This window comes from Ictidomys tridecemlineatus, chromosome 4, assembly GCF_052094955.1.
Source record: "Ictidomys tridecemlineatus isolate mIctTri1 chromosome 4, mIctTri1.hap1, whole genome shotgun sequence".
Classification (NCBI taxonomy): domain Eukaryota; kingdom Metazoa; phylum Chordata; class Mammalia; order Rodentia; family Sciuridae; genus Ictidomys; species Ictidomys tridecemlineatus.
Window position 1 is genome coordinate 64324616 of NC_135480.1, and position 26597 is coordinate 64351212.

The 26597-nt window shown below is 39.1% G+C and overlaps 1 protein-coding gene and 1 long non-coding RNA gene across 3 annotated transcripts; both read left to right on the forward strand.

Annotated features, from left to right (window-relative positions):
- Positions 1–75: 75 nt before the first annotated feature.
- On the forward strand, positions 76–25275 carry LOC144377140 (uncharacterized). Its single transcript, XR_013437806.1, has 2 exons — positions 76–268; positions 24179–25275. It is a non-coding gene; the product is annotated as an uncharacterized LOC144377140 (long non-coding RNA).
- On the forward strand, positions 224–23285 carry Gvqw3 (GVQW motif containing 3). Of its 2 annotated transcripts, XM_040284972.2 has the most exons (2): positions 266–1173; positions 23014–23285. In XM_040284972.2, exons 1-2 carry the CDS (start codon positions 702–704, stop codon positions 23268–23270), a joined length of 729 nt encoding a protein of 242 aa, XP_040140906.1. In that variant the 5' UTR covers positions 266–701; the 3' UTR covers positions 23271–23285. The 2 variants fall into 2 exon arrangements, with proteins under 2 accessions (XP_040140905.1, XP_040140906.1); XM_040284971.2 differs by lacking the exon at positions 23014–23285 and having other exon boundaries at positions 224–10271.
- Positions 25276–26597: the final 1322 nt, after the last annotated feature.

The following is a 26597-nucleotide window of genomic DNA, read 5'->3' on the forward strand; positions in this document are numbered from 1 at the left end:
GCTGCCGCCTCCTTCCCACAATGCACCCTGGCGCCCGGGGGTGCCCTCTCTTCCCTCAGTCTTCCTCCCCCGCCCTCCTTTCCGTCGACTTCCCCGCAGCCGGGCACGCGCACGGAAGCGCGCCTTTGCCGGGGTGCGGCAAGGAGGAGGCGGGGCCTGGCGTAGGCTACCGCAGTGCGCCTGCGCACAGCCTAACCCTCAAGGAGCGAGTTGCGCATGCGGGACAGCCTCTCGGGACTCTGTAGCTGGCGGGCGCTAGGTTCCTCCGGTAGGTTTCGCGTGTGCGGGTTTCTGCAGATCTGGGGCGAGCTTGCACGTTACATCACCATTGCATCTCTCCTTGCTTGTTCAAGTTGCCACCACTTTAGACGTGTGTGGCAGAAGTCGTAGAGCCGCGGAATTGGGACGATCTTGGTGACCAATTTGTAAACTCCAGGCAGAGCTGCGTGTACGATTTGGACGCAGACGTGGATTGCAGGGGATTTGATTTTTCTTGACTTTGCAGCTCCTTTTTGGCCCCGTTAGCTTTTCAGATCAGACGTTAAGGGGCGAAAAATCCGAAAAGCAATTACTCTTTCCTGATGGGGTTTCCAGGGGAGAAAGAATAGCGACATGATTATGGCTATAGCCCTATAGAGATTGGTCCCTCTGTCTTCCCCTTATAATTGTGGCCTGTTAACTTTCCTGTGTATACTGCCAAAATGAGTGACCGCTATTTAGAACAAAGGATTAGTATAAAATTTTGCGTGAAATTGAACAAGTCTGCAAGTGAGACCCACCATCTTTTAAAAGAAGCCTATGGGGACGAAGTCATGTCAAGGGCCCGAGTTTTTGACTGGCACAAACGATTTAAAGAAGGGCGGGAAGATGTTCGAGACGATGCACGAAGTGGTCGGCCTGTCACCCACAGGACAGATGAAAATATCCAGAAGGTCAAGGACTTGGTTTGTTCAAACAGGCAGTTAACCGTGAGGATGATGGCTGAAGAGTTAAATTTAGATAAAGAAACCGTTAGACTCATTCTGAAAGAAAACTTGAACATGAGGAAGGTTTCTGCCAAGGTCATATCAGGTATTTTGAAAGATGAGCCTAAACATGGAAAACTTGATTTGCGATCACATCTGTCAAAGGACACTAGGAAAAACAGCTCATGTGTGAAGAAGAAGTTAACAAGTTCTGAAACACGGAGTCATCTGCAGGGGGAAGCTGGTGGGGAAATGCCTCTGTCTGTGTCGGGTCCCAGAATCCATTACCCTGACAACCAACTTCTGCAGCCATCATCTTCTGCCAGCTTTCCCATCAAAGTGGCCCAGGATTGTTTCACACCCTGGTGAAAAGAATCTGAGGGTAGCTGAACCTGAGCTAGGAAGTTGCATCACTGTTGGGCAACTTCATTTGCTGCTCCTGTTTTCTGTCTTCTCTACTGCTCCTCCTTGCTGGCATGGCCTTCCTATTTTATGCTGGACTGTGGCCATCTCCCTTGTTTTTCACCACTTTGAAGTGCTTTGGGTGTTGACTTCTGTTGCTTGCTTCTTTATATTTCTCTTGCTTAACAAGTTTGGATCTCTTCATTGCCCATATGTCAATTTGTTGTGGCTGTCCTGTTCTTTTGTTCTCAACGTTCTGCCTCAGGGGATCATCCATATCTTTGTGCACAGGGAGAAATGTCTTCTGGGAGGACCCCAAAAGGCCTACTGTTTCATTTACTTTGCAGTCAGAGCCTAAGGTATGGTACAGAAGGCAGTGGCCTATGGACCTGTTGAACAATCTGGGTCAAAGGCCCAAATGACTGGGTAGGAGCCCCTCAGAACTGGGGGGGAGGGGCGTTGGCCACCAATACTGATCTTCTTTTGGACCTCCCTTTCACAGAACAACTGGATCTGTTTCATTCTAGTCTTGGACTTTGGCCCCCATTTATTTGGGTTTCCCCTCACTGGAAGAGGAAGATCTGATCCTAGGAAATATAAACTAGGGGATGCAGGCCAAGACTGATATGTGAGGAGAAAGACCAGATGATTCTCCAGACCCTAAATTAAGGGAGTCTGCAGTCTATTTGGTGTGTTTTGAGCACCTGCTGTTTTTAGAACACTTCTGGGCAGAGATAATGTAAAGTTCTTAAATGAGATCACCAGGTGCAGTTGGGCTTCACAAAGGAGCTGGTTCTTGAACTGGATTCATGAGGAAGGGTGAGACAAAGGGCTATGAGATTAGGGAACACTTCCCAGGCCAGTGAAACAGCACGACGCTGGCAACCTGAAAGTGGCCGCAGAAAGTGATGATACTTGGCTAAAATAACAAAGATTAAAGGTGAAGGTGGTGGTATTGCAGAAGATGAATAATGGGAGATAATTTGCTTTCTCTCCCCTGTCCTCAATTCTATGCCTGCTGGCAGTTTATAAATTACTTCCCCGAGTCTGTAAGTAGGTTTATGATAATGCATTTCTTTGGTTATCTGATTTTCCCATTGAACCTCAAAAAGTAGTCTCTCTGTGTCCAAACTGTCTTCTGTGTTCTTGCTGCTCTGCTAGGACTTATGGATTGGAACTTTTCCCCAGGGGCTTCCAACTATTACCACATAAACTAGCAACGTCTCAGAATGTCTGATAGGGAACAGGAGAAGCCAGGGGGTAATAGCATTTCACAGCATTGGTTGGTGTTACCCAAGGATTTTGACACAACAGCTCCTCTTTAACAAGTAAGGAACTAAACTAAAGTGGGGAATAATAGAGGTTCCACACTTATTCATTCCACACAGGTAACTTTTAGTTCTGTTCTTTCATTGTCTACCACTTTCAAAAAGTTAGAAACTCCTCTCTAATACCTGTCAGTTTGGAGAAACTTTGAAAGCTAGACCTTGTGCTACAAAGAAAAGATAATAAGAAAACTCTTAAACCTAGCAGATTTCCATCTACTTGCAATTTCTAGACATTTTGTTTTAGGACCATTAAGTCTTCTTACCTCAGACAAAGTCCTGGGTTCCCCAAAGCACACTGGACTTCAGGAGCAAATCCCCACCACTCATTGTTGCAGTTTTATTGCTGAATTTATTTATCCTGCTCAGGCCCTGTTGTAATAATTGCACAATCACATGTTCCTGGGCTCAGGCTAGAATCCCACAACACCTGAAGACATTAACTCCAACCTATAATAACACAGAGGTCCTGCAAGAACTTATTTCTGGGTTTTATTGCATTCCCTGTAAGCAGGGCTGGGGTAACGATGCCGCTCCCTGGTGATGATGCCGGACCAAGACCCACGCAGGAGTGTAGGATACCAGAAGCGAAGTTGGCCCAGATAGGGTTTGAACACAGAACACCTGGAAGTAAGGTAATTGGGAGTGTGAATTCAAATTTTTCCAAGTGTCTGTCATGAAATGGACAGCTTATATCCTTAGATGATGTCCTAAATAGTCATTAGTTGAACTACTACTTGAACCATTGTCCCTTTGCAAGGCTTCCCATAAAATATTCAGTGATGATGTCATGCTTCAGATTTTTGAGAAGTAAAATTTCTGTCCTAAAACTCATCTAGAGCAATCTAGTCTCACATAGTACTCAAATCGCTAAACCCAAGACTTCCACATGATCACCCTGGAGTATCCACGGGAGTTCTTAGAACTCCTTATGTACCCACTTGCCAAATGTACTCCATTGCTGACCCACATTTACCCTGGTCTGCACTTGTGGGCCAGGTCTCTTGAGCTCCTGATCTTGTAATCTCAAATCCAGCCCTGCATCACACTCAAGGCTCTTGTCTTTGGCTCATGCATATACCCCTCTCAATTTATTCTTCACCAGTTTGTTTTCTGGTTCTGGACCACACCTCCAAGAGCACCTTTTGGCCACTTTGGTGTGTTGATCCTTGAATTGCTCTTTTGTTATGGCCTTTCACTCAATTTACTCTTATTTCTCTGAATTTTGGGTCCCTCTTTGAGCTCTCTGCTTTAGCCATGTTTCATTGGAGCAGAAATTGTCTGCTCTACCCCTACCCACCTCTCAAGAAGTGGGTAGGGCAACGAGGGGAATATATGTTCTGGATTTTGTTTTTTTTTAATAAGGGGCATCGGTACCCAGGAGGATGGGAGGAGGTCCTTGCCTCTCTTAGCCACTGTTGGTTGTACTCCCCAGATGCAACTAGTTTCTCAAGGAAGCAATCTCCTTATCTCTGGCCCTGAGAATCATGAGTATTCAGAGCTATAACATCCAAATCCCATTCTCCCAGCCACTGTATTCTGTCTGGCAGGAGAAGTTTCACCTAATTGCAGATCAAGCGTGGCTCTCTGTGGGACATTAGGAGAAGAGTTGGCAATCTGCAAACAATAATTCTCAAAACCATAATTCTCAAGCTTAAAACAATCAGTGAATCTTTTTGGCATTTAGGTAGATCTTCCCCTACCCACCCATATTCTCACTCCCATTTTGATTCAGAGTCCACATGGAATGTTCTGTGCCAAAGCTAAAGTCCAAGAGGAATAGATTGTTCCTGGGGCAGATCATCCCATCATTAATTTTATCTAATTCTCTCGCTCTCCGCCCTGCTCCATTTACCCCATTAAAAATTATTTTAAAAAGAGAAAAAAAATTTCACCAATCTTTGAGAAAAACACAAGTACGGTTCTATAGTCTTCTAAATTCTGCCCCTGGCTCTGAGTCCTTTTGGAAATGTTATCTTTTGGGGAGAATGTATACCTGGGACCTACTTTCCAGAGCCTTCCTTTCAGATCCATTTCTTTGTCAAAGTCCACACTTGATATGGGAGATGCCCAGATAAGTCTGGATTCTAAATGACTTAAGGACACCTACTAAAGGAGTGGATCACTATTGGGGAACTGTCTGTCACTCCGTTGCATACACGATTCACTTTGCCTGCTCTTTGCAGACATCATCACCAGCAAGCCTTGCTAGGCTCCCTGGGATTACATCTCACCAGGATCTGTTAGAGAGCCTCCCTTTGCTCCTGAACTAACTTATTCTGCATTCTTCAACTACTGTTGCAGGGATCAGCCCTCCTAGATTTTACCAGGCTTTTACATCCTATCGGAGGCAATCCTTCTATATTTATGTTCTCTGCCTTATCAGATCTTTACAAATACTGTGCAAGTTGTATCACCCAGTATAAATATCCAGAAACAATCTAGTGGGGAGCTTCAGTACCTCCAAGGACCCACTTGGGTCTACTGAAGAGCCAGCAGACTTCTATAAAGAAAGCATCCTAGGCTTTGTGGGCTCTATCATCTCTGTTGCAGTTACTCAACATGTTAGTGCTAAAGCAGACAAAGCTAATATGAAAACAAAGGATCATGGCTATGTTCCATATGAAACTTTATAAAGGGATACTAGGATTTGAATTTCACATAGTTTTTACAAAATATAATCTTGATTCCTTTCCCCCAACCATCTAAACATGTAAAAAAGAAATTGTTGGGCTGGGGTTGTGGCTCAGTGGCAGAGTGCTTGCCTAGCATGTGTGAGGTTTGATTCTCAGCACCATGTATCAATAAATTAAAAAAAAAAAGAAAGGTCCATTGACAACTAGAAAAAAAAATTGTTTAGCTTATAGACCATGGAAAGACAGGTGGTATACCAGACTTGGCCCATGGGCCATAGTTTGCCTACCCCTGATCTAGTGTGTGTGTGTGTGTGTGTGTGTGTGTGTATGATGATAGCTTGTTTTCCATCAATAACATCGTTAAGGCCAAGTGGATCTGTCAGTGTCTGACGATTTACTATACAGAAATTGTGGAATCTTGAGACCAAGAGAATGACCTAGAACTGAATGATTGGCTATTTCACCTTGACCATATTCCAGTTCACAAAATGAATTTTGTGCTTTTTGATTAAAAATGATTTTTTGCAAACTACCACCTGTGTTATTCCCATGTAATATCTCAAAACCTATTTTGGCAATATTAGAAATGGTGCCAAGTTGCAATTGGCAATAATGGAATGAACTAAAGGTAATTCTGAAAATGCTTTCACCATGGCATTTGAATATGTTATCACTTATTAAAGTGTGTACTATGGAGGTGGCAAATCACAAATTTTTTTTGCAAGTTTATAAAAATAAATACTATATATGGGTGTGTGTATATGTATGTATATTTACGTGTATATATATTTGTGTGTATATATGTATGTATATATGTGTGTGTGTGTGTATATATATATATATATATATTTTTAACCATGTAACTGTTGTAACTGGTGCCAGAGTATGTACTTTTAGATGAGTATACTTGTTTTTCCTCAAAAGAGATCTTTATTGTATCACCTTCACTTAAGCTGATTTCCCAAAGTTGCAATAATCTCAAGGTTGAACAGAACTTTATAAAGAGTGATCAGCCAATCATTTTTCCCTTGAACTAGGAGTAAATCAACCCTCCACTGGCTGAAAGGCTATCTGAAAGAAGATTCTGTATTAATTCACTCAATGAATGTTGAGTGGCTGAGGTACCAGGCACTGTCCTGTGTGCTGAGGTACAGCAATAAACAAAAGAGACACAGGCCTTACATTTGACAGTCTGAAATCTAATCATATGACTCTTTACTCTTCACTGTTCCATGTGTTCATACTAACTTCTTGTTAACTGCAAACCTGGAAATAGATATGACCTTTGCCCCAAGACTTTGTGCCGTGGTCATGATGCTTCTCCAACTGCATTAATAATGGGAGGACTGTATGCTCCACTTAAATTTTATTATCCTTTACATGGATCTATATTGGTAGAAAAACATGCTGGCAATGTTGGAAATTGTAAATTGGCAACAGCTTTCTGAAAAGCAATTTGGCAGTATCTATTAGGAGGAACTTTAAAAATGTTTATATCCTCTGATCCTCTAATTCCACTTCTGGGAATCTGTCCTAAAGAAATAGTCTAAAATGTGAGCAAAATTTATGCTTACTTATCTAAAAGTCCAACAGGAGAAAATTGGTTAAATAAATTATAGCATGACTATACAATAGACCTAGTATGCAGTCAACATAATAAATGTTTACTAAGAGTATTCAGCAGCACAGCAAAAGTGTTTATAATGTTTAGTGAAAAGAGTGATACAAACTGTACATAGGAACCCCAAAATGTTTTTTCCCCCAATGGTTAGAAAGGATCTGCCAATTCTGGGTGGTTGAATTTTATGGGTGTTTTTAATTTTTTCTGTTTTTTATACTTCCAAAGAATATTTCTCCAAATAATGTTACTTTTATTATCAATAAGCATCAAAAGTTGGCAATAGAGAGTAAGGCTACATCTGCAGTGTTGATCCATGAACAAATTAATTGGCTGGGTCAACATGGAGGCTGTATGATATTGTGTTGGTTTGTAACAGAAGGGAAAAGGACCTGCCCCGGAGGAGAAGGGGAAGTGACCAAAATGCCTGCAAAAAACCAAAGTTGTTATTAGGAGATACCATGAGTGGAATTTCCTGTTATGTGGCCCTAGGTAGGTGAAAGAACACTTATGAATCAAGTATATTCTGACAAATGAAAAAGGATATGAAATTCTCTCCTGGGTAAAATTAACCTCTTTTGGATTTTACTCTCACATTCTCTCATACAAAATGAATTCTTAACATGGATTTTATTATAGCTGATTCTCTGAAGAATTCTGAGCCTTCCATATAATTTCTTTAGTATAGGAATAGCTTTCAGTGTGCCAAGTCTACCTCCTCCCATACAGGGACACTCAAGCAACAAGGGTATATATATACTGGAATATTTATGTTCAGCATTGAGAATGCTACATGCAAATCATTAATCATCTTTAATGTAACTTACAAAACTCTTAAGGTTTGCAAATGTTATTTTGATGGTATCCAAAATTATTGTACTTTTTATTTATGTCTGAAGAATAATAATCACATTGTAGGATTTTAAAGTGAGATATTATATTGCTAATGCCTACCCATAGATGAAATTGTTCTGGTGGGAAAACATGTACTCACTCACTTGTTGTTTTTAAAAATGATTATCATTAAAATGTTAAATATATCTCCTTGGTGAAGTTTCAAGCCTTCAAATATGTATACAAGGTAAATACATGTTTTATAGACATATAGTTTATAAATTTGTCAAGCTAGATGAATTCTTCAAAATCTTAACGTGTAAGTCCCTCGTTTATACAAAGGACAAGAGTGAGACTTGGGGTTTAGTTTTGGTTCCTTAGCTAGCTGGGTGATTGGGCAGTTCATTTGCAGCTTCCAAGTATCTTAGCTTACTCATCCATGACAGTAAAATAATACCATTTATCTCATAAAGTTGTTCATTTTTTCATTCAACAAGTATTTATTGAGTGTTTATATGTATCTGACACCGTTCCAGACATAGAATACAGCAATAAATAAGACAAAATATATTTCTCCACATGAGCATGCATTTAAGAGAGGGAGACAGATAAGCAATAAGATAAATGAGTCAAATATAGTATATTAACCAAATGCAGTAGCATAGGCTTGTAATCCTCGCCACTCAGAAGTTAAGGCAGGAGGATCATAAGTTTGAGGCCAGGCTCAGCAACTTAGTGAGACCCTATCTCAAAATAAAATGTAAAAAGGGCTGGAGATGTAGGTCAGTGATAGAGCACCCCAAGTTGTTCTCCGTACTGCAAACGAAACAATAAACTATACACATTATACATATATTTGTTAGTGATTATTAAATGTGAAGCTTATATTAAATAATATATATCAATAAAGTATATGAGGTACAGGACACAAGACCTAGCATGTAATAAGTGCTCTGTAGATAGTATCTTTTGCTTCTTTTTCTTCCTCCTAGCACCTGAATTATTCTACGTGATTGTAGCAATCTGCAAAAGGCCTGAGCAATTATTGCCTTCTGTCTCCTGCTAGTTAATAAGCCTAAATCTGCTTTTACCTAAAAAGACAAATTCTTAAGTTATTTTTGTACTTCCTGTATGGCAGAATAATCAAGGTGGTGCCTAAATACTGTTAGAAATGGCCTTTTCTGGAACTCGTTGGCAGGAGTCTTTGAGTAGGGCTGAATGGCAGGTGTTAGTCCACAAAGACAAATGCACACTATAATTGCTTTTTAAGAAAAACAAACCAGAAGACATATTAATGACTGTTTCTCTTAAAGAGAAGCGTGTGCCCTGTGTCCTATGCCAGACTTTGGAAAACTGAGGAAAACTTGCAGTGTTACGAGACTGGCTACGACATTACTTGTAGGAGACTGGGGCCAGGAAAAGGAAGCTTTAACATCTGTGGTTTGTTGGTATTTTTGCTCACTGTAGAAAAATTGGAAAGTTCAGAAATGTATGAACAATCAGCCAGAAGTTTATCTCTGGTATTCAAGTCTTTCTCAGTGTCTTAGTTTCCTCTTTCAGAAATATCCAGCAAACAGAATTTACTGAATTTCTTCATTAGGCCTGGTCCTGTATTAGGCACAGAGGATACAGCCCCTGCCTGAGACACTACCCACCTTTGTGAGCTAGGGGAAGAAGGGACAGAGGGGCTCCAACCACAGATCTTTCCCAGAGGACTGTCTAAGGAACAAGCTTTTGTAAACAATTTGGAACAAAAAAATTGGAATCATTGTACTTATCATACTTGTGGAAATGAGAAATCTGTGGTATGAACAGGTGAAATGAATAGCACACTGATAACTGGTTTCTGGTTGTGCCACCCCTAACTCTTCTAGAAGGGACCTGAACTCTATCCACAAGGATTTGGCTTAGCATATCATCTCTCAGAAGAAAATGGACACTAGGCCGTGGCTCAGTACCCCTGTTATCTTGCTTGAAGAAGCTAATAAGTGAAAAATCAGAATTATAACCCCGATTGGATGAGGAAATTGGCTCAGGGAAGTTGAGTGACTTTTCTTGAATCACACATCTAGTTGGTGGCAGAGCCAGCATAATAATGAAGGACCTTAAGCCTTTCTCAATCCAGTGAGTTTTTTCTGTTATACCGTTGGTAATAATTTCCTTTATAAATCATGTTAAATCTTGCATTAAAATCATGTTCAACCTTTCATTTAACAAATGATTTACCAACAGTTGATTTATACACAATTTTTAAACAGTATATTTATGGCAACATGGTAGAGGATTTTTCTAAATTTTCTTGGGGTATCTAGGTCCCCTGGTCCTTCTTCCAGAGGTGTGTATTCTTAAGTAAATGTTGGAATTCTGTCATTCTTTTTTTTCCAGATGTTCTTCCCAAGTGATGTGTTTTGTTTTGGGTTTTTAATATTTCTCACATATGTTCTTAAAGTCTGGGACCATAAATCTTAATAAAACTCTCGATTATCTCCTCTGTGCTGTCTCAGATTTCCAAGTGTGTTTGTATTTATGATACGATGTCTGAAGTCATGATGCTATCACATAATTAAGGTTTACATCCCTATACCCTGATCTTGTATTTCTACATGTTCTAAAAATTCTTTACACTTCACTTGTAATGCCAGTATAGTGTGCCATGACATTTCCATAGTAACATGTTTCAAACAGGAAAACAAAGAGAGCCCAAGAAAAGAGAAGGTTTCAGTGAAAAGGAGAGGAGGAGAGAGGGAAAAGAAGAAGAAAAAGAAAGAAAATAATTAAAACTATTACAAGTAGTAGAATACATAAGATGAAGTGAGGTAGTAGGGAAAGGGATTATATATTCTATTCTAGTGTGGTGTGTCTCAAGAGCACAACATTGTTTGTACTCAACTTGTTATGTGGGTGCCACCCACCAAGTGACCCACTCAGAATTACATGTTTCTTTCACCCTTACATCTGGGTGGGTCTGCGTCATTCTTCTATCATTTCTTACTATCACCTACCTTTCGCCATACTGTCCTGAAATCCACCCTCTATGTTTCACTTGTGCTATCTGATTTGGAGTTTGTTAAAAACCAGAGATTTGGACACTAGTATTTTGAGCTGGCTCAGCCTCATTCTCTCCTCGGAATGCCTTCCTGCTGCCCTCCACCTGACAGGCTCCCTCTCAACACTCAAGTCTCAGCCTTACCATACATTTTCCCTGTCACCCCATTGGTAAAGCAGTCATCCCCAGTACACAATGCATATTCTTATGTTAAAAAATTGTAATGTTTGTCTGTGTGAAATGGTACATGCCTGTAATTCCAGTGGCTGGGGAGGCTGAGGCAGGAAGATCATAGTTCAAAGCCAGCCTCAGCAACTTAGTGAGGTGCTAAGCAACTCAACAAGACCTTGTCTCTAAATAAAATACAAAAAGGGGCTAGGGATGTGGCTCAGTGCTTGAGTGCCCCTGAGTTCAATCCCTAGTACCAAAAACCAAAACTGTAACATTTAACTGAACTTAATTGTTTGCATGATGGGTTTTCTCTCCATCACATCTGATTCTTCTCTGTATTCCTGGCATCTAGGATTAATCTTGCCTGGAACTGCTGAATAAATGTTTGATGGATGAATGAAAGAAGGGACTTTTATAGTAATTGCTTTTTTGTTGTGGTAAAATTCCCATAACAAAATTCACCATTTTAACCGTGTTAAAGTGTGTTTCATTGGCATCTAGAATATTTACAGTGTGGCTCAGCCATCACTACTATGTAATTCCAGAGCATTTTCATCAGGAAAACTCATACCCATTAGATGGTAACTCCCCTTCCCTTTTACCCCCAGCCTCTGACAGTTATCAGTCAACTTTCTTTCTAAATGGTTTTGCTATTCTGGAAATTTCATACAAATTGAATTATACAACATGTGACCTTTAGCAGCTGGCTTCTTTTACTTGGTATCATGTTTTTGCGGTTCATCCATTTTGTAGTACATATTAATGCTTCATTCTCCGTTGAAGGTGAATAATACTCCATTGTATCAATATATCACATTTGTTTATTCTTTCACCCATTGACTATTGTGAATAGTGCTGCTATGAACATATATGTACACATTTTTGTTTGCATACCTGTTTTCAGTTCCCTTGGATATACCTAGGAGGAATGGAATTGGAAGGATTATAGGGTATTCCTATGTTTATCTTATTGAGGAACTCACAGATCATTTTTCATAGTCACTGTACCATCTTACATTCCCAAAAGCAATGTAGGACATGAGGGTTCCAATTTCTCCATATTCTTTCAACACTTGTGATATCTCATTGTGATTTTGATTTACATTTCCCTAGTGATGGCATTGAACATCTTTTCCAGTGCTTGTTTGACAAGTGTATATCTGATTTGGGAAAATGTCTATTCAAGTCCTTTGTCCTTTATTTATTTTATTTTTTTTGTCTTTTGTTGTTGAGTTGTATGAGTTCTGTGTTCTCGAGACCTTTAACAGATATATTATTTGCAAATGTTTTCTTTTACTCTGTGGATTTCCTTGATTAGTAGATAGTATTCTTTGAGACCCCCCCAAATTTAATTTTAATGAAGTCTAAGAGTTATTTAGTTTTGGTCTTTGAACCATTTTGAATTTGTTTTTGTATATCATGTGAGATAAGTGTCCATATTCATTTGTTTCTGCTTGTGGAGAGCCAGTTGTCCAAGCATCACTTTTTGATAAACACTATGCTTTCCCCATTCTCACCTTTGTTTTTGATCAAATTATAAATTGACAGGCCTTTTTTTTTTTTCTTTTCTGTACCACAAAGATTGTTCCACTGTCCCCTGGCTTGCATTGTTTCTAATGAAAAGTCTGTAAAATGCTTATCTTTCTCTGTACACACTGTCTCCTTCCCTTTTTAAGAATTTATGCAGCTTGATTATGATATGTCCTGGTATAGTTTTCTTGTTTTTTGTGATTGAGTTTCATTGAGCTTCTTGGATCTGTAGGCCTAAAGTTTTCATCAGATTAGGAAAATTTGTGGCCATTATTTCCACAATTTTTTTCTGTCACCCTCCTCTCAGGAACTCCAGTTACCTCCTTGGACCACTTGAAGTTGTCCCAGAGCTAACTGATGCTCTTATTTTGTCTTGTCTTTGTATACTTTTTTGGTATATTTCTCTTGCTATGTCTCCAAGTTTACTGATTTTTCATTCTGAAATGTCTACTCTATTTTTATTCCATCTTGTATATTTTTCATTTCAAATATTGTAGATTCCATCTCTAAGGAAGTTTGATTTGGATTTTTAGTATATTTTAAATTTTGGAATAATTTCAAATTTACAGAAAATTTGTAAAGGTAATATAACTGGAGATATAGTGTTAGAGCACATGGAGGCCCTCCTGAGCTTAATCGTCAGCACACACACACAATCACAAAGTGATTTCTCTTCCATTTCCAGTTCTCTCTGTTTTATCTTATAGTACTGTGGTGCAATTTCAAAAGTAAGATACTGCTGGGTGTGGTGGTGCAAGCCTCAGCAGCTCAGGAAGCTGAGGCAGGAGGATCTCAAGTTCGAGGCCAGCCTCAGCAATTTAGCAAGGCCCTAAGCAACTTAGACCCTGTCTCAAAAAAAGAAAAAAAAAGTGCTGGGGATGTGGTTCAGTGATAAAGTGCCCCTGGGTTCAATCCTAGGTATTAAATATATATATATATATATATATATATATATATATATATATATATATACACATACATACATACATTAGGGGGTGGGGTTGTGGCTCAGTGGTAGAGTGTTCACCTAGCATATATGAAGCACTGGGTTCGATCCTCAATACCACATAAAAATAAAATAAAGGTATTGTGCCCACCCACAACTAAAAAATATATTTTAAAAAAAGTACATTACTATTTTTTTGACTATGTTACACAAAACAAACTCCACACATTATTCACATTTCAAAAGTTTTTCCACTAAAGTCCTTTTTCTGTTCCCAAATCAATTGAGAATATACCACCTTCCATTGAATTGTCATGTCTCTTTATTTTCCTCTGATCTGACAGTTTCTCAGGCTTTGTTTTTCATGATCTGGAATGTTTTGAAGTAACCTTTTTCCTCCTCCCTTTCTTTTTTTTTTTTTTTTTGGATATATATTTTTTACTTGTTCTTTTTAGATACATGAAAGTAGAGTATATTTTGACACATTATACATAATACATGGAGTATAACTTATTCCAATTAGGATCTATTATGGTTTGGATGTGAGGTGTTCCCCAAAAGCTCACAAGTGAGACAACGCAAGAAGATTCAGAAGAAAAATGGTTGGATTTTGAGAGTCTTAACTCAATCAGTGAATTAATCCTTGATGGGATTAACTGAGTGGTAACTGAAGGCAGATGGGGTGTGGCTGGAGAAAATAGTTTTTTGAGGGGCATGACTGTGGGGTATATATTTTGTATCTAGAGAGTGGAGTCTCTCTTTTTCTCTGCTTCCTGATGTAAGCTGCTTACTTCTGCCACACTATCTCGCCATGATGTTCAGCCTTAGCTCAAGCCCCAAGGAATGGAGCCAGCCTTCTATGGACTAAGACCTCTGAAACCATGAGCCCTCAAATAAACTTTTCCTCCTTACAATTATTCTGGTCAGAACCTTGGTCACAGCCGTGAAACAGGTCCCGTTCTTGTGGTTGTACATGGTGTGGAGTTTCACAGGTTTCCTCCTTTCTCTTGAACTCACTGCCTTGTGCTGAAATACCCTTCTTATTATCATAATAGAAAGTATAATAGCCACAAAACATTGATGATATTAACTTTAGTTACTGGATGATAAAAACTTTTTTTTTTTTGGTATAGGGGATTTAACCTAGGGGCACTTCACCACTGAACCACATCCCTAGCCCTTTTAATGTTTTGTTTTTGAGACAGGGTCTCACTAAGTTGCTTAGGTCCAAGTTGCTGAGGATGGCTTATGAACTCAAAAACTTCCTGCCTCAGCCTCCGAGTCACTGGGATTATAGACCTGTGCCACTCTGCGCCCCGTTTGCTAATAAAAACTTTAAGGAAATTTTTGCCACTTTTTTTTCTTTCTGTGAAGCTATTCTTTTCCCCTTCTCATCTCTGGAAGCAAATCACCACATTCAGCCCACACTCAGGGGAAGGGGAAGGATTAAGTTTCATGTCCTGGAAGGCAAGAGGTGATATCTAAATATATTATTTGAAAATTTTTAGACACCAAGATATGGACACTGAGTGTATCTGTTGCTACTAGGATTTGGGTCTTTTTGATATGTTCTGTGTCTCTACTAACAAGTCCAGTCTTTAGATTATTGATTACATGTAATACTTTTAACTATTTTAATGTCTGTGGGGAGTTGATGGCATGTCTTAAGATGTAAGTGTGTCGCCCCATGGATTGAATTACACTCACCTATTCCCTTGTAATACTACTCCTTTGCAGAGTTTGGGATAGAATGTTCCATGGAAACTCCCTTTGTGTGTCCCCTTCTTTTGCTCTGCCTTTGGGTGTGGCCTTCCTAGATGTCAGTCAACCTGCTGACACCAGACATCACAAAGCTATACTCAACTCCCTGAAACCTGACCCCGTGCTTCATTTAAATGACTTCTCCTCAATAAAAGTGTTCAGCACATGCTTTCTTTTCTCCTTCTGCAGACCCTAAAGGTCAGAGGAGCTATCACAGGATCCCAAAGAAAAAGGTATCTCTGTCTCTGTGTGATTATTTCATGCAGCCCAGTTCACTTGGAGTGACCCTGAGTGTTTTAGTTGTGAGGAACGTGACAATGTCCTGATTTATCAGTTCTACCTATTTCCCTCAGTTTCAGTTGATTGATTTTTCTCCTCATAATGGGGCCCTTTTGCTTTTTGGAAATAGTTTTTGGCTACTACTCTTGAGCTTTGTTGGATGGAACCAGAGTAACCTGTTGTGGCAAAACCCACTTGATTTCTTGTGAACTCTTATCTTGTCATGCTGAGTGTTAGAATCAGGAATTGGATCATTGTTATCTCTGAGAAGGGCCCTTCTAGTTCTTTCCCTGGCCTTTGGTAGTTTACTCCTATACATGCTGAAGACTTGTGGGGGATCCTCAGCAGATAGACATAGCTTTCTTTCTGTGCAATTCTCTTCTCTATGGTGTTCTTCCCTATAAACTCTAGCCACATTGATTTCCCCAGATTCAACTCACATAAACTATCAGGCAGGCTCATTCTGGGTTTACCCCCAACATCATGGCTTCTAGAAACCCTCCCCAGGAAGTCAACAGGGAGAATCTTAAAGCTAACCTTATTTCTACCTTGTTCTAAGGGATGACCATGATATTCAATGTCTTAAAAATCATTATTAGGGCTGGGGATGTGGCTCAAGTGGTAGCCCGCTCACCTAGCATGCGTGAGGCACTGGGTTCGATTCTCAGCACCATGTAAAAGTAAAATAAAGATATTTTAAAAAAATCATTATTATTAGGGCTGGGGATGTGGCTCAATGGTAAAAAGCCACTTTCCTAACATGTGTGAGGCCTTGAGTTCAATCCCCAGCACCGCTAAAAAAAAAAAAAAAAAAATCATTATTATTTTTTACTACTACTAATAAAAAATAATAATTTTTTACTAATATTTGAGATAGGGGCTCACTATGTTGTCTAGGCTTGTTTCAAAACTCATGAGATCAAGTGATCCTCCTTTCTTGGTCTCCTGAATAGCTGGGACTACAGGCATATACCACTGTTGCTGGCTCAAACCATTATATTTTATGTTCTGTCCAGATTTCAAGCTGTTTCATGCAGGAAGATAAATCTAGTTCCTACTTCTAAATCTTGGCTAAAAGTGAAAGCTAAGCATAGGGAATTATTAGAGCCAGAGGCTCTAATAATTGGAACACAGGTGTACATATTGTAGGATCCAAAGAGGTAACGTCAATAGTGCTTAAGGATGACTGCCTGGATTCAAATTATGGTTCTGTACTTCACTAGTTATATATCCTGAGTCAATTATGTAATCTTTCTGGATCTCAATTTTCTTATCTTAAAATGGGAATAATAATAGTCCTATTTCATTGGTAGGAGATGAAGGTTAAATACATGCAAAGCATTTGGAATAGTGCGAGGAGCATTCAATAGATATTAAGTATTATTATTATTTTTTATAACTTGTTGAATAAAGTCACCAAATTTTGGCTGCGAGTTTCCCAGTGATCCTAGCAAAGTAGAAATATTAGTTAAGAATTTAGTGCCTGTAAACTATACACAAAACTTATTATTCATGAGAAACACAGATTTTGCAATTTTTTTCTCCCAAGATTCCTATTAAGTAGATACTGTATGATATCTGAATAATGTACCAGTATGGAGATCCATTCCCCAGGATTTTTTTCTGTACCATCCTTTCAAATAAGCCCATAACTTCCTACCAGAGCTCAATCTAGTAAAAGTGATTTCACCATAACTGATAAATCGAAATACATTTCCCCTGGCTGAATCCAGAGGTAAAGTTTATAATGGCACTGTACAGGGAGCCTCCACACGCCTTGGCAAAGGGAAGAAGGACTGTCAGGATCTAGGAACTTAAGTTTGGAAAGTCTTAGAAGCTTGATAGTCAATAGTGTTCAAATTTTCAATACTAATATTTTGTCAGCTTACCCTAGCAGTTATAGAGGGAAGTATGTTAAAAATCTCTCATCAGGGGCTGGGGATGTAGCTCAAGTGGTAGCACGCTCACCTGGCATGTGCAAGGCACTGGGTTCGATCCTCAGCACCACATAAAAATAAAATAAAGATATTTGTGCAAGTTACTATTATGGCATTATGTAAAAATGTGGATGTGTAACCGATGTGATTCTGCAATCTTTGTAATGTTTTGAATAACCAATAAAAAAAAGATATTGTGTGCACCTAAAACTAAAGAAAAAAATTAATATTTAAAAAAAATCTCATCATATGGACTTAACTATTTTTTTTTGTAATTCTGTTAGTTTTAGCTTTATATATTTGGAGGCAATGTTGCCAGTGGGTACATAGAGGTTCTAGGACATATCTTCTTTTTTTTTATTATACATTTTTTATTGATATAATTTCTTTAATGGTCATTTAGCAAGGATCCATGAATAGTAAATGTGACCTTTGAAAATGAATGTACTTCACTTTTATTATTATCTGAGTATATGATATTAGAATGATCTTTTTTCCCCATCTGCTTTTTTTTTGGTATTTCTGTTCTTTATATATATATATGACAGTGGAATGCATTACACTTCTTATTATTACACACATAGAGCACAATTTTTCATTTCTGGTTGTATACATAGTATATTCACACCAATCTGTGTCTTCATACCTGTCTTCAGACCACACTCTACTAGGACATATCTTCTTGATGAATTTTCTTTTTCCATCTATCATTAATAATGTTTTATGAGTTAGGTTAATAAAGTTGATTAATATTCATTATTTTGCTTAGTATATTTTCCCCATTCTTTTAATATGAGTCATTGTTTTTAATGTATTCTAGTAATCAATGTACCACTGATATTTTAAAAAAATCCAATCTAAGAATATTTGCTTTTTCTTAAGCAAGTTTATATATTTCTTATTATTATGATATATTGGGGGATATTCCATCTCATTTTGTTTTGTCTAATTGCCATGTGTTTTCTCTTATTCTCTTATTCTGCCTTCTATTGATATGGTTATTTTATTTAATCCCTTTTATTCTCAATAGTGTTTTGAAAGTTATTCTAGTTCTATTTTTTCTATGGTGTTCCAACATGATTAATGTAGATACTTGACTTAGCACTATGAAGTTAACCAGTATCTCTAGTTCATTGTAAAGATTTCAGGAGCTTTAGAATTATTTATTTATTTATTTTAAATAGTTTTTTAGTTGTTGATGGACCTTTATTTTATTTATTTATATGCAGTGGTTGAGAATTGAGCCCAGTGCCTCATACATGCTAGGCAAGTGCTCAACACTGAACTATAACCCCAGCCCCTAGAATTATTTATTTCTGATCTCTACCCTCTTCTAACATCTAAGCAATTTGAGTTTCAGTATTTTAGTTCTAACTTACTTTAACCATTTACCCACTTACCCCACAATTAGATGTTTTAACAACCAATGTTTGTTTATATTTGCAAATCTGTGTATCAGTTTCTTTGCTTACTTTTTATAGAAATACAGCTAATATACAGTAAAACTCACCCTTTTAAAATGTAAGTCTATAGTTTTGAATATATTTAAAAATTTATGTAACTAGCCAGGCATAGTAATATAAGATCACAAGTTCAAGGGCAACCTCAGGAACTTAGTAAGACTCTCTCTCAAAAAAGGAATAATGAGGGCTGAAGGTATAGCTCAGTGGTAGAGAGCCCCTGGGTTTAACCACAAATACCACAATAAAAGAAAATTTTGTGTATCTTTCGACACTAATTTTAGAACATTGTGGTCATTCTCCAAAATAACAAACAAACCCATACCCATTTACCATTACTAATCACTCCCAATTTCTCCTACTCCAGTCCCTGGAAATCACGAATCTACTTTTGTTTCGTGGATTTGCTTATTCTGGAAATTTCATATAAATGAAAATCTAGTTTATCTCATTTCTAGCTACTTTACTTGGCAGGAAATGAAGCTCCATCTTCTAAGCTTTAGTATTCAGTGGAGACCCAGTTCACCACTCAGAAAGATTGTCTGAATTGCCAAAGCCATAAGACTTCAAGTGGGTAAACAGGTTTTGTGTTCAGTCTGTTTGTCCATAAAATCTCAAGGAAGACTTCCAGGTATCTTAAGGGTAGATTGGTACCTTTGGTTTCTCTCCATCATTCGTCTTTATGGACCATTTTACTGGCATTTTGCTAAGCAGATACTCTGAAAGAAGTTTCTCCTGTTTACTAGGTAAGGCTGTTTTGGGAGCAGAAGAGGGTGGAGTAGAAAGCAAACAGGGGAAGCCATGTTCTCCTGAACCTGAGAACCTCTAGAAAGATGTAGAGGCCAACAGGTATTTCCCCCACTATCCAGAAACATCTCCAAGCTCCTTTGAGGAGGATAATTTTCTTAAACTTAGCAACATTTATATCAAAGTTAGAGTTGCCTTCTCCCAAGACTTCAACCTAAAAGGGTATATTTATTTGAATAGTGCTTCCATTGCTTTAAGAATTTCTATACCTTTTATTTGAAAATTGGCTGCAAACCAGACAACACTTTATTTTAAGAGCTGGGCATGCTCTTGCAATGGGGGAATTATAAATTGGTTTTCTTTCACAGAGCAATATGGCAGTGAGCATCATGAACCTTAAAAGAGTTTAAGCCAGTTGGCCTAGAAAAAACATTTCTAGGAATACTTCTTAGGAAAAGAGATGCCAACAAAGACATGTACATGTATACATATGCAGTTTATTCATTGCAGCATTTTTTTGTAAAAGAGTAAAAAGAAAATGCCCCACAATTGGGAAATTGTTAGGTTAATTATTGTATACACACTGAATAAAATAATGCAGCCATTTAAAGTGATATTTTTAAAGAATCATCCATGTTGTTTGAAGATGTTCACAATAGGTAATAAAATCACACTATAAAAACATATACATTTGGGCTGGGGATGTGGCTCAAGTGTAGCACACTCACCTGGCATGCGTGCGGCCTGGGTTCGATCCTCAGCACCACATACAAACTATGGTGTTGTGTCCACTGATAACTAAAAAATAAATATTAAAATTCTCTCTCTCTCTCACTCTCTCTTTAAAAAAAAACATATACATTGTATAGTCTCATTTTTACTTCTTATATGCTAAAAAAGGCTTAAGATACACCCAAAATGTTAATAGTGGTTTTATCTGAGTGATGAAATTATAGAGGATTTAAAATTTCATTATACTTTTATACAATTTTATTATTGTGACTATAAATATTACTTTAATAACTAGAAAATTATGTATAATGAACATTGACATTGCTTTTAAATAAAGAAATATATTTTACTTGGAGAGAAGACATCTACATCCAAGGAATTGAAGATTTAATGGAGGAAATCAGACAGATACACAAATAAAGAGTGCTGCAAGGCAATAACGGCAACAACAGAATTTTTACCAAGTATAGAGGGAACGCTCTACCTGATAGAGTTGAAGTTTGGTAAAAAGAGAAAACATTTGTGCAGGGTCTTGAAGGATGAATAGGAGTTCTCTAAGGCTATGTAAATTGTTAAGCACTATGTAAGTGGAAGTTAGTCTTTGGCCTTTATTATTACTGCCAAGACTTACCTCATATAAAGCTCTCTTTCTTCTCTCTTTCCCATGGTCCCTGAAGCACAGGATTGCTGGGACAGGAAGCAGCAGCAGTTAAACAGTCACACATCAGTGCTCCAGCAAGTGAACTGAGGTGCATCCAACTAAGGCCCAGATTCAGGACCAAAGGACATAAAATTATCTGGGAGCAGAGCCAGGAAGGTGCTGGTGGGTAAACAGTTCCCCTCTGTTTGCCACCCTGTGGAAAGACTGGCTTTGCTTGGGGCCTCCACCCTGACTATGGGGCCATCTCTACCTGGGGGATGGTAAAAACTGAGAACGAGTATCACACATCAGTCTGTGATTTACATTGGCAGGAAATGATGTGTCAGATGTCTTACAGCCTCCAGACAGGGTGGAGTGGAAAGAAGGGGTGTGAGTGAGGGGACCAGGAAGGGTGGTAAGAGATGATCTGTTCTGGAGAAATTCTTGGAAGCTCGAGATTAGAAAGGGTTTCAAAGTTTTCTGATCTGTTCCTCCTGGTCCTCCCAACAATCCCATCACATTGTTATACTTCTCTGCTTTCAGGGTGCAGCTCAGTGGTCCCATTTTCTGTTACCACCTACCTCAATTCCTCTTGCCTTATTAATATCATGAAAAAAAAACCAGTGCTTGTAGTGTGCCAGGCCCCATGCTTATGTTATTTTTTGACTGCAGCATGTACTCCTGTGCCTCAAGTTGTTTATTTTGTCATGTAACAGACATGTATGGAACACCTACAGGCAATGCTCCAGATGTTTTAACAGAGTGGAGGAAGAGACAGCCAGGATCTCAGGTTCTCATGAACCTGTCTGTCACTCTAGTGGGAGAGACAGATAATAAACAAATTAAAAATATGAAAATATCAGGTTATACATGGCACAAAGCAGCCAAAGTTTTTACTACCTCTCAATACCACCATGCTAGGGACCAAGCTAATAGTCAGATGAAACTTTGGGAGACAAACCACATCTAGACCATAGCAGAAGAAAACAATAGCAGTATGCCTGGAACACCCTTCCTCCTTTATCTGCAAATGAAAATCTTATCAGGCATCTGAACTCAATTCAAGTATTGCCTTTTCAGGCAAATCTATCTTGATTTCCCAGGTAGAAGTGACCACTGCCTCCCCATTAATCCTGAGTGACTTGTGTGTGCACAGTGTAATGCTCCGCCATTGTTACCATTCCAAATCATTGCTACTCTTTAGGACAGCACTGAGCTCCTATGTAAATTTCCAATGCATAGCACAGAGCCTGGCACAGGATCTGTGATCAGTAACCATTTGTTTCTGGAATATAAGAAATGTCTCATAGCACTCTATCAGAACCTCCCTGATGGTGCTTATTCAGTCGTGGCAACATTTATTGATCACTGCCAGGCCTTGTGCTTTTACTGGCCTCACAACTGCCATGTGCAGTGTTATTCTATTCTGTAGTTAAAACTCAGACCATCAAAGAGACTACCTGAGGCAGCTTAGTAATATAAATCAGAGTTGAGATTCAAGCCCAAGTCCTCTTGATGCCAAATTCCAATGCTTCATCTCTTATGTGGTACCATTGGCAATGCATTAGTTCATCCATGGATCTGTCTTCTCTTAAAGAACCACTTCCCAAAGGAAGGCTCTGTACTTGTCTCCATTCTATATTCCTTCTGGCACCAGAACAGTACATATTCAATACATATGTCTTAAACCTACAAGAGGTAGAAAAGAAAGAATGAATGTGTGAATGAATGCTTCAGATATCAGTTCATGGGAGGGTGTTGAGCTGGAGGAAGAGGAGCTTCTCAAGGGGCTGATATCTCCAGGTCTTCTCTAAGAGGACCTGGGGAAAGCTGAGGACACTGTCTCAGGTCTAGCTCATTTCTTAGAAATCACACCTTTTGCTCAACTGCACATCTTTGCAGGCAGGCGGGCAGGCAGGGCAGAAGGGAACATGCATGGTTTCCAATGAGTTGGGAAAATGAGGTTAGGTTTCGATTCAGATAGTTATTTGTATTTTCTGGGTCTGCACGGTCAATAAATTTCCAACGAGCAGTGATTCTGTTCCTCATCTTTCACTGCTTTATGGGACATCAGGGAACGAAAGCATAACATCCTGCTTTCCCATAAGTTCTCTGGCCGCTATCCTGGCATCAATTAAAGACATGTCTATGCAATTAATCAAAACCAATTTGGAAGCACTCTGGCACTGTTCCTCTGATGTGCTGCCTGCTCTACATACAGTAGTTCCTCAGCTGCAGTGATGGAGCCAGGCACATAGGGGCTTTTGATGAACTGGCTGTGCTGGCCCCAAGTGTTAACTATGTCATCTGACATGACTAATGAGGCTCTGGACTTGATCTGCGTGAGTGGAGCAGCCCTGCTGTCTGGAGGAGGTTCAGTTTCCACAGCCAGCCTGGGAAGAGGGTTCAGCATTTAGGGTCCACACTCCATTATGTCTACTGGAGTCCTGGAGGCCTCTAGTGTTGGAGCTGGGAGTTGTCCACTGGGAGGGTGATGGAAATTGTGGGCAGAATCTGTGCTGGGCGCTGGCGTAAATGTGACCCAATTTAAACTTCAGCCTCATTTATAGACATGAAAACCAAGACCCAGCAAAAGTGTGGGGCTTGCCAAAGACCTGAGTTTGAGAGAGAGAGAAAGGAAAAGGGATGGCTTTTTGACCTTGAGAAATTAAACCACTAGTGGAGCAGGTAAATGGATAATAACTGGGGCTGGATGCAAATATATGCTATCAAGGTTAAACCACGGGGTTCCTTCCTTCCCTTTGCAAACCTTTATCAGGGAGAATGGTTGCCTACGCCATTGTCACCTCAACAATGCCAGGAGAATGGGATGTGGATCAGAGATATGAAATTGAATCCCAGCCCTACCTTGAGTTGATAATAATCTTGGGCAAATCATTTCATTTTTCTGAGCTTTAGTTTCCTCAGCTGTAAAACTGGAACAAGTAAATATTGCCCACCCAGCCTACTTCCTATCCTATAGTGTCTTTGTGAGACTTGACAGAGTTAATGGGTATGACAGAATAAGAGTCTTTGTATATGTTAGTTTTTAATCATATTATCACCCCCTCTAAAGAGCACTGGCTGAAATCTCTGGAATATGGATCTACAGATAACTTTAACTCTCTTCCTCTTCCTGCCTCTTTCAGAATGCACAGGAAAGAAATGGATATAAAACCAATTGGTCATCTGCCTATAATCCCAATAGCTTTCCCAGAGAGTCCATCACATGTAAAGAGGAAGAACTCAGCCATTGTAATTTAATGTCATTCCACATGTTGATTGAGCACCTACCATATGCCAGACTTGGCCATGTTGTGTGGGGAATCAGAATTGAATAAAACATGTTTCTTGGCCACCTTGAGAAGCTCACTAGTTAGTAGGAGAAACAGACATGGACATAAATAACTATAATGTACTGCAAAAAAAAAAATTACAATTGCCATAGGAAAAATACAAGTCAAGCGCTTTGTGAGCCAGAGGAGGGAATGATTCATTCCCCAAAAGCACATTGGGAAAAGGTTCATCAAGGAAATGGTACTAAAGCATGAACAGGGTTTAGCTTTCTCAAGAAGCAGGAGAAAAGGCACTCCAGACTGAGAGAACAATGTGGGCAAATGTGTGGCATCTGGAAAGGAATGGTGACCTAAAGGACAGAATGAAATCAAGTGAGGTATGAATATGAATATGAACAAAAGAAACCCAGGCATGGACATTGCTGTTGCATTTTGCTTTTCTGGCTGATGTCACCTTGGCCGCTGTCTCTCAATTAGAGAGAATCTCAAGCAGGCCCTTCCTCCAGTGCAGTTAACTAAAGCCCCCACTAGGAAAGCTAATGACATATGAAAAATGACAGGGAACCAACAGATGAAAACACTCCCAGGCTAGATGGTGCTGGATCCCAGCTGTACCTCCCCAGCCAGGCAAGAGATTCATGTCAGATGTGGCAATGACACCAACACTGCAGAGAACCAAAACCTCTTGGCCTGGGTCACATGCTGCATTTTTCTCCTTCCCTCCACTGTCCAGGAGAAGCCAGCTTCTTTACCAGTGCTGCCATCAGAATGACTCTGGAAGACCCACAGCTACAGACGGACTCCAGGCATGCTGTGGGCCACCCCAGAGGTTCACATTTTCTCCGTCCTTTCCCTCTTTCATTATAAATTGGTTTTTATTGTGCAAATGATACAGTGATAAGAATGGAAACCCTAAAAATAAAAGAAAGAGGAAAAAGAACACTCACACACTACCTGTTCCCATTTCTCCTTGCTCATTTCTGCTCTTTTCTGGGACATAATTGCTTTTGGTTGCTTTTATCTCTGGTACAACTACACATTCTATTTTGATGATGATGATGCTTTTATCTCTGGTACAACTACACATTCTATTTTGATGATGATGATGATGATGATGATGATGATGATGATTTTGGTACTAGAGATTGAACTCAGCGGCATTCAACTATGAGCCTCATCCCCTATTTTGTATTTTATTTAGAGACAGGGTCCCACTTAGTGCCTCACTGTTGCTGAGGCTGGCTTTGAACTCGTGATGCTCACACATTCTATTTTTACTGCTCAGCATTGTATTTTAGTATTTTCCATTTTGCTATTCACCAGTGTCCATGCAGTCTTGCCCTTATTACCCAAAACTGAACAAAAATGCCAGTAGCCATGTAAAAGGGACTTCCCTTAGATAACATGATCTTTATTGATGATTAGCATCATGTTGCAAAGGAAAAAACACTGCCCTGCCACCACATTGACTTGAGTTAATCTCAGCTCCTCTACTTTGAATCTACAAGCTCTTGGGTGGATTACTCCATCTCTTTGAGTTCTCAGGATCTTATTTGAAAAATGAATATGGTTTTAGTACCACCTGTATTGGACTGCAGAAAGAATTAAGTGATACCAAAAGGAAATGCTCAAAAAAGGTAGCTCCCCTTATAGAGATTCACCCAGCATCCACCTTGCTTTTTTCTCTCTTGTCTACATTTGACTACCTTTCCTTCCCCAGGCCCAAAAGGACTCCTGGGAAGCTCACCCAAATTCTGACAGGCATATTGGTCTGCATATTTACTGCTCATTGAGTGAATGTGCCATCCTTTACTTACATATTCTCCACTGATGGAAATTTTGGTTGTTTTCCAATCTTTCACTATTTTCAATAATGATACAATAAATATTTTAGTGGATAGTGCTCACCCATCCTTTAAAAACTGCATCTCCTTAGGAACAATTCCCAGGAATAGATTCACTAACATAGAGATTAGAAACATTTTTAATGGCCTCTAAAGTAAATTTCTAAATTGTTTCCCAAAAGCTTTGTGCCTGTTACACTGCCGTAAGTTCAAGGGAGAGGACCACTTGGGCTGCATTATAGGTTCTTGGACTCTGGCTGCAAACCTCTCTTCTTGCTTGGTTTCCTACTATTTTTTTTTTCTCCCAAACTGCCTCCCAAACACCCACACTGCATGGGACAACTGACTATTTCCCCCACAAAATGATGCTCCCATGCTTTTGTGCCTTTGTATTTCCTATTGATCTTTACCACCCTTGTCCAAGAATA

Bases quoted from the DNA above. Each gene is read 5' to 3' on its own strand.
- Gvqw3 (XM_040284972.2), top strand. From the start codon at position 702: ATGAGTGACCGCTATTTAGAACAAAGGATTAGTATAAAATTTTGCGTG. The intron at 1,174-23,013 runs GTTCTGAAACAC...CGATTCAGATAG, and splicing joins TGTGAAGAAGAAGTTAACAA to TTATTTGTATTTTCTGGGTC.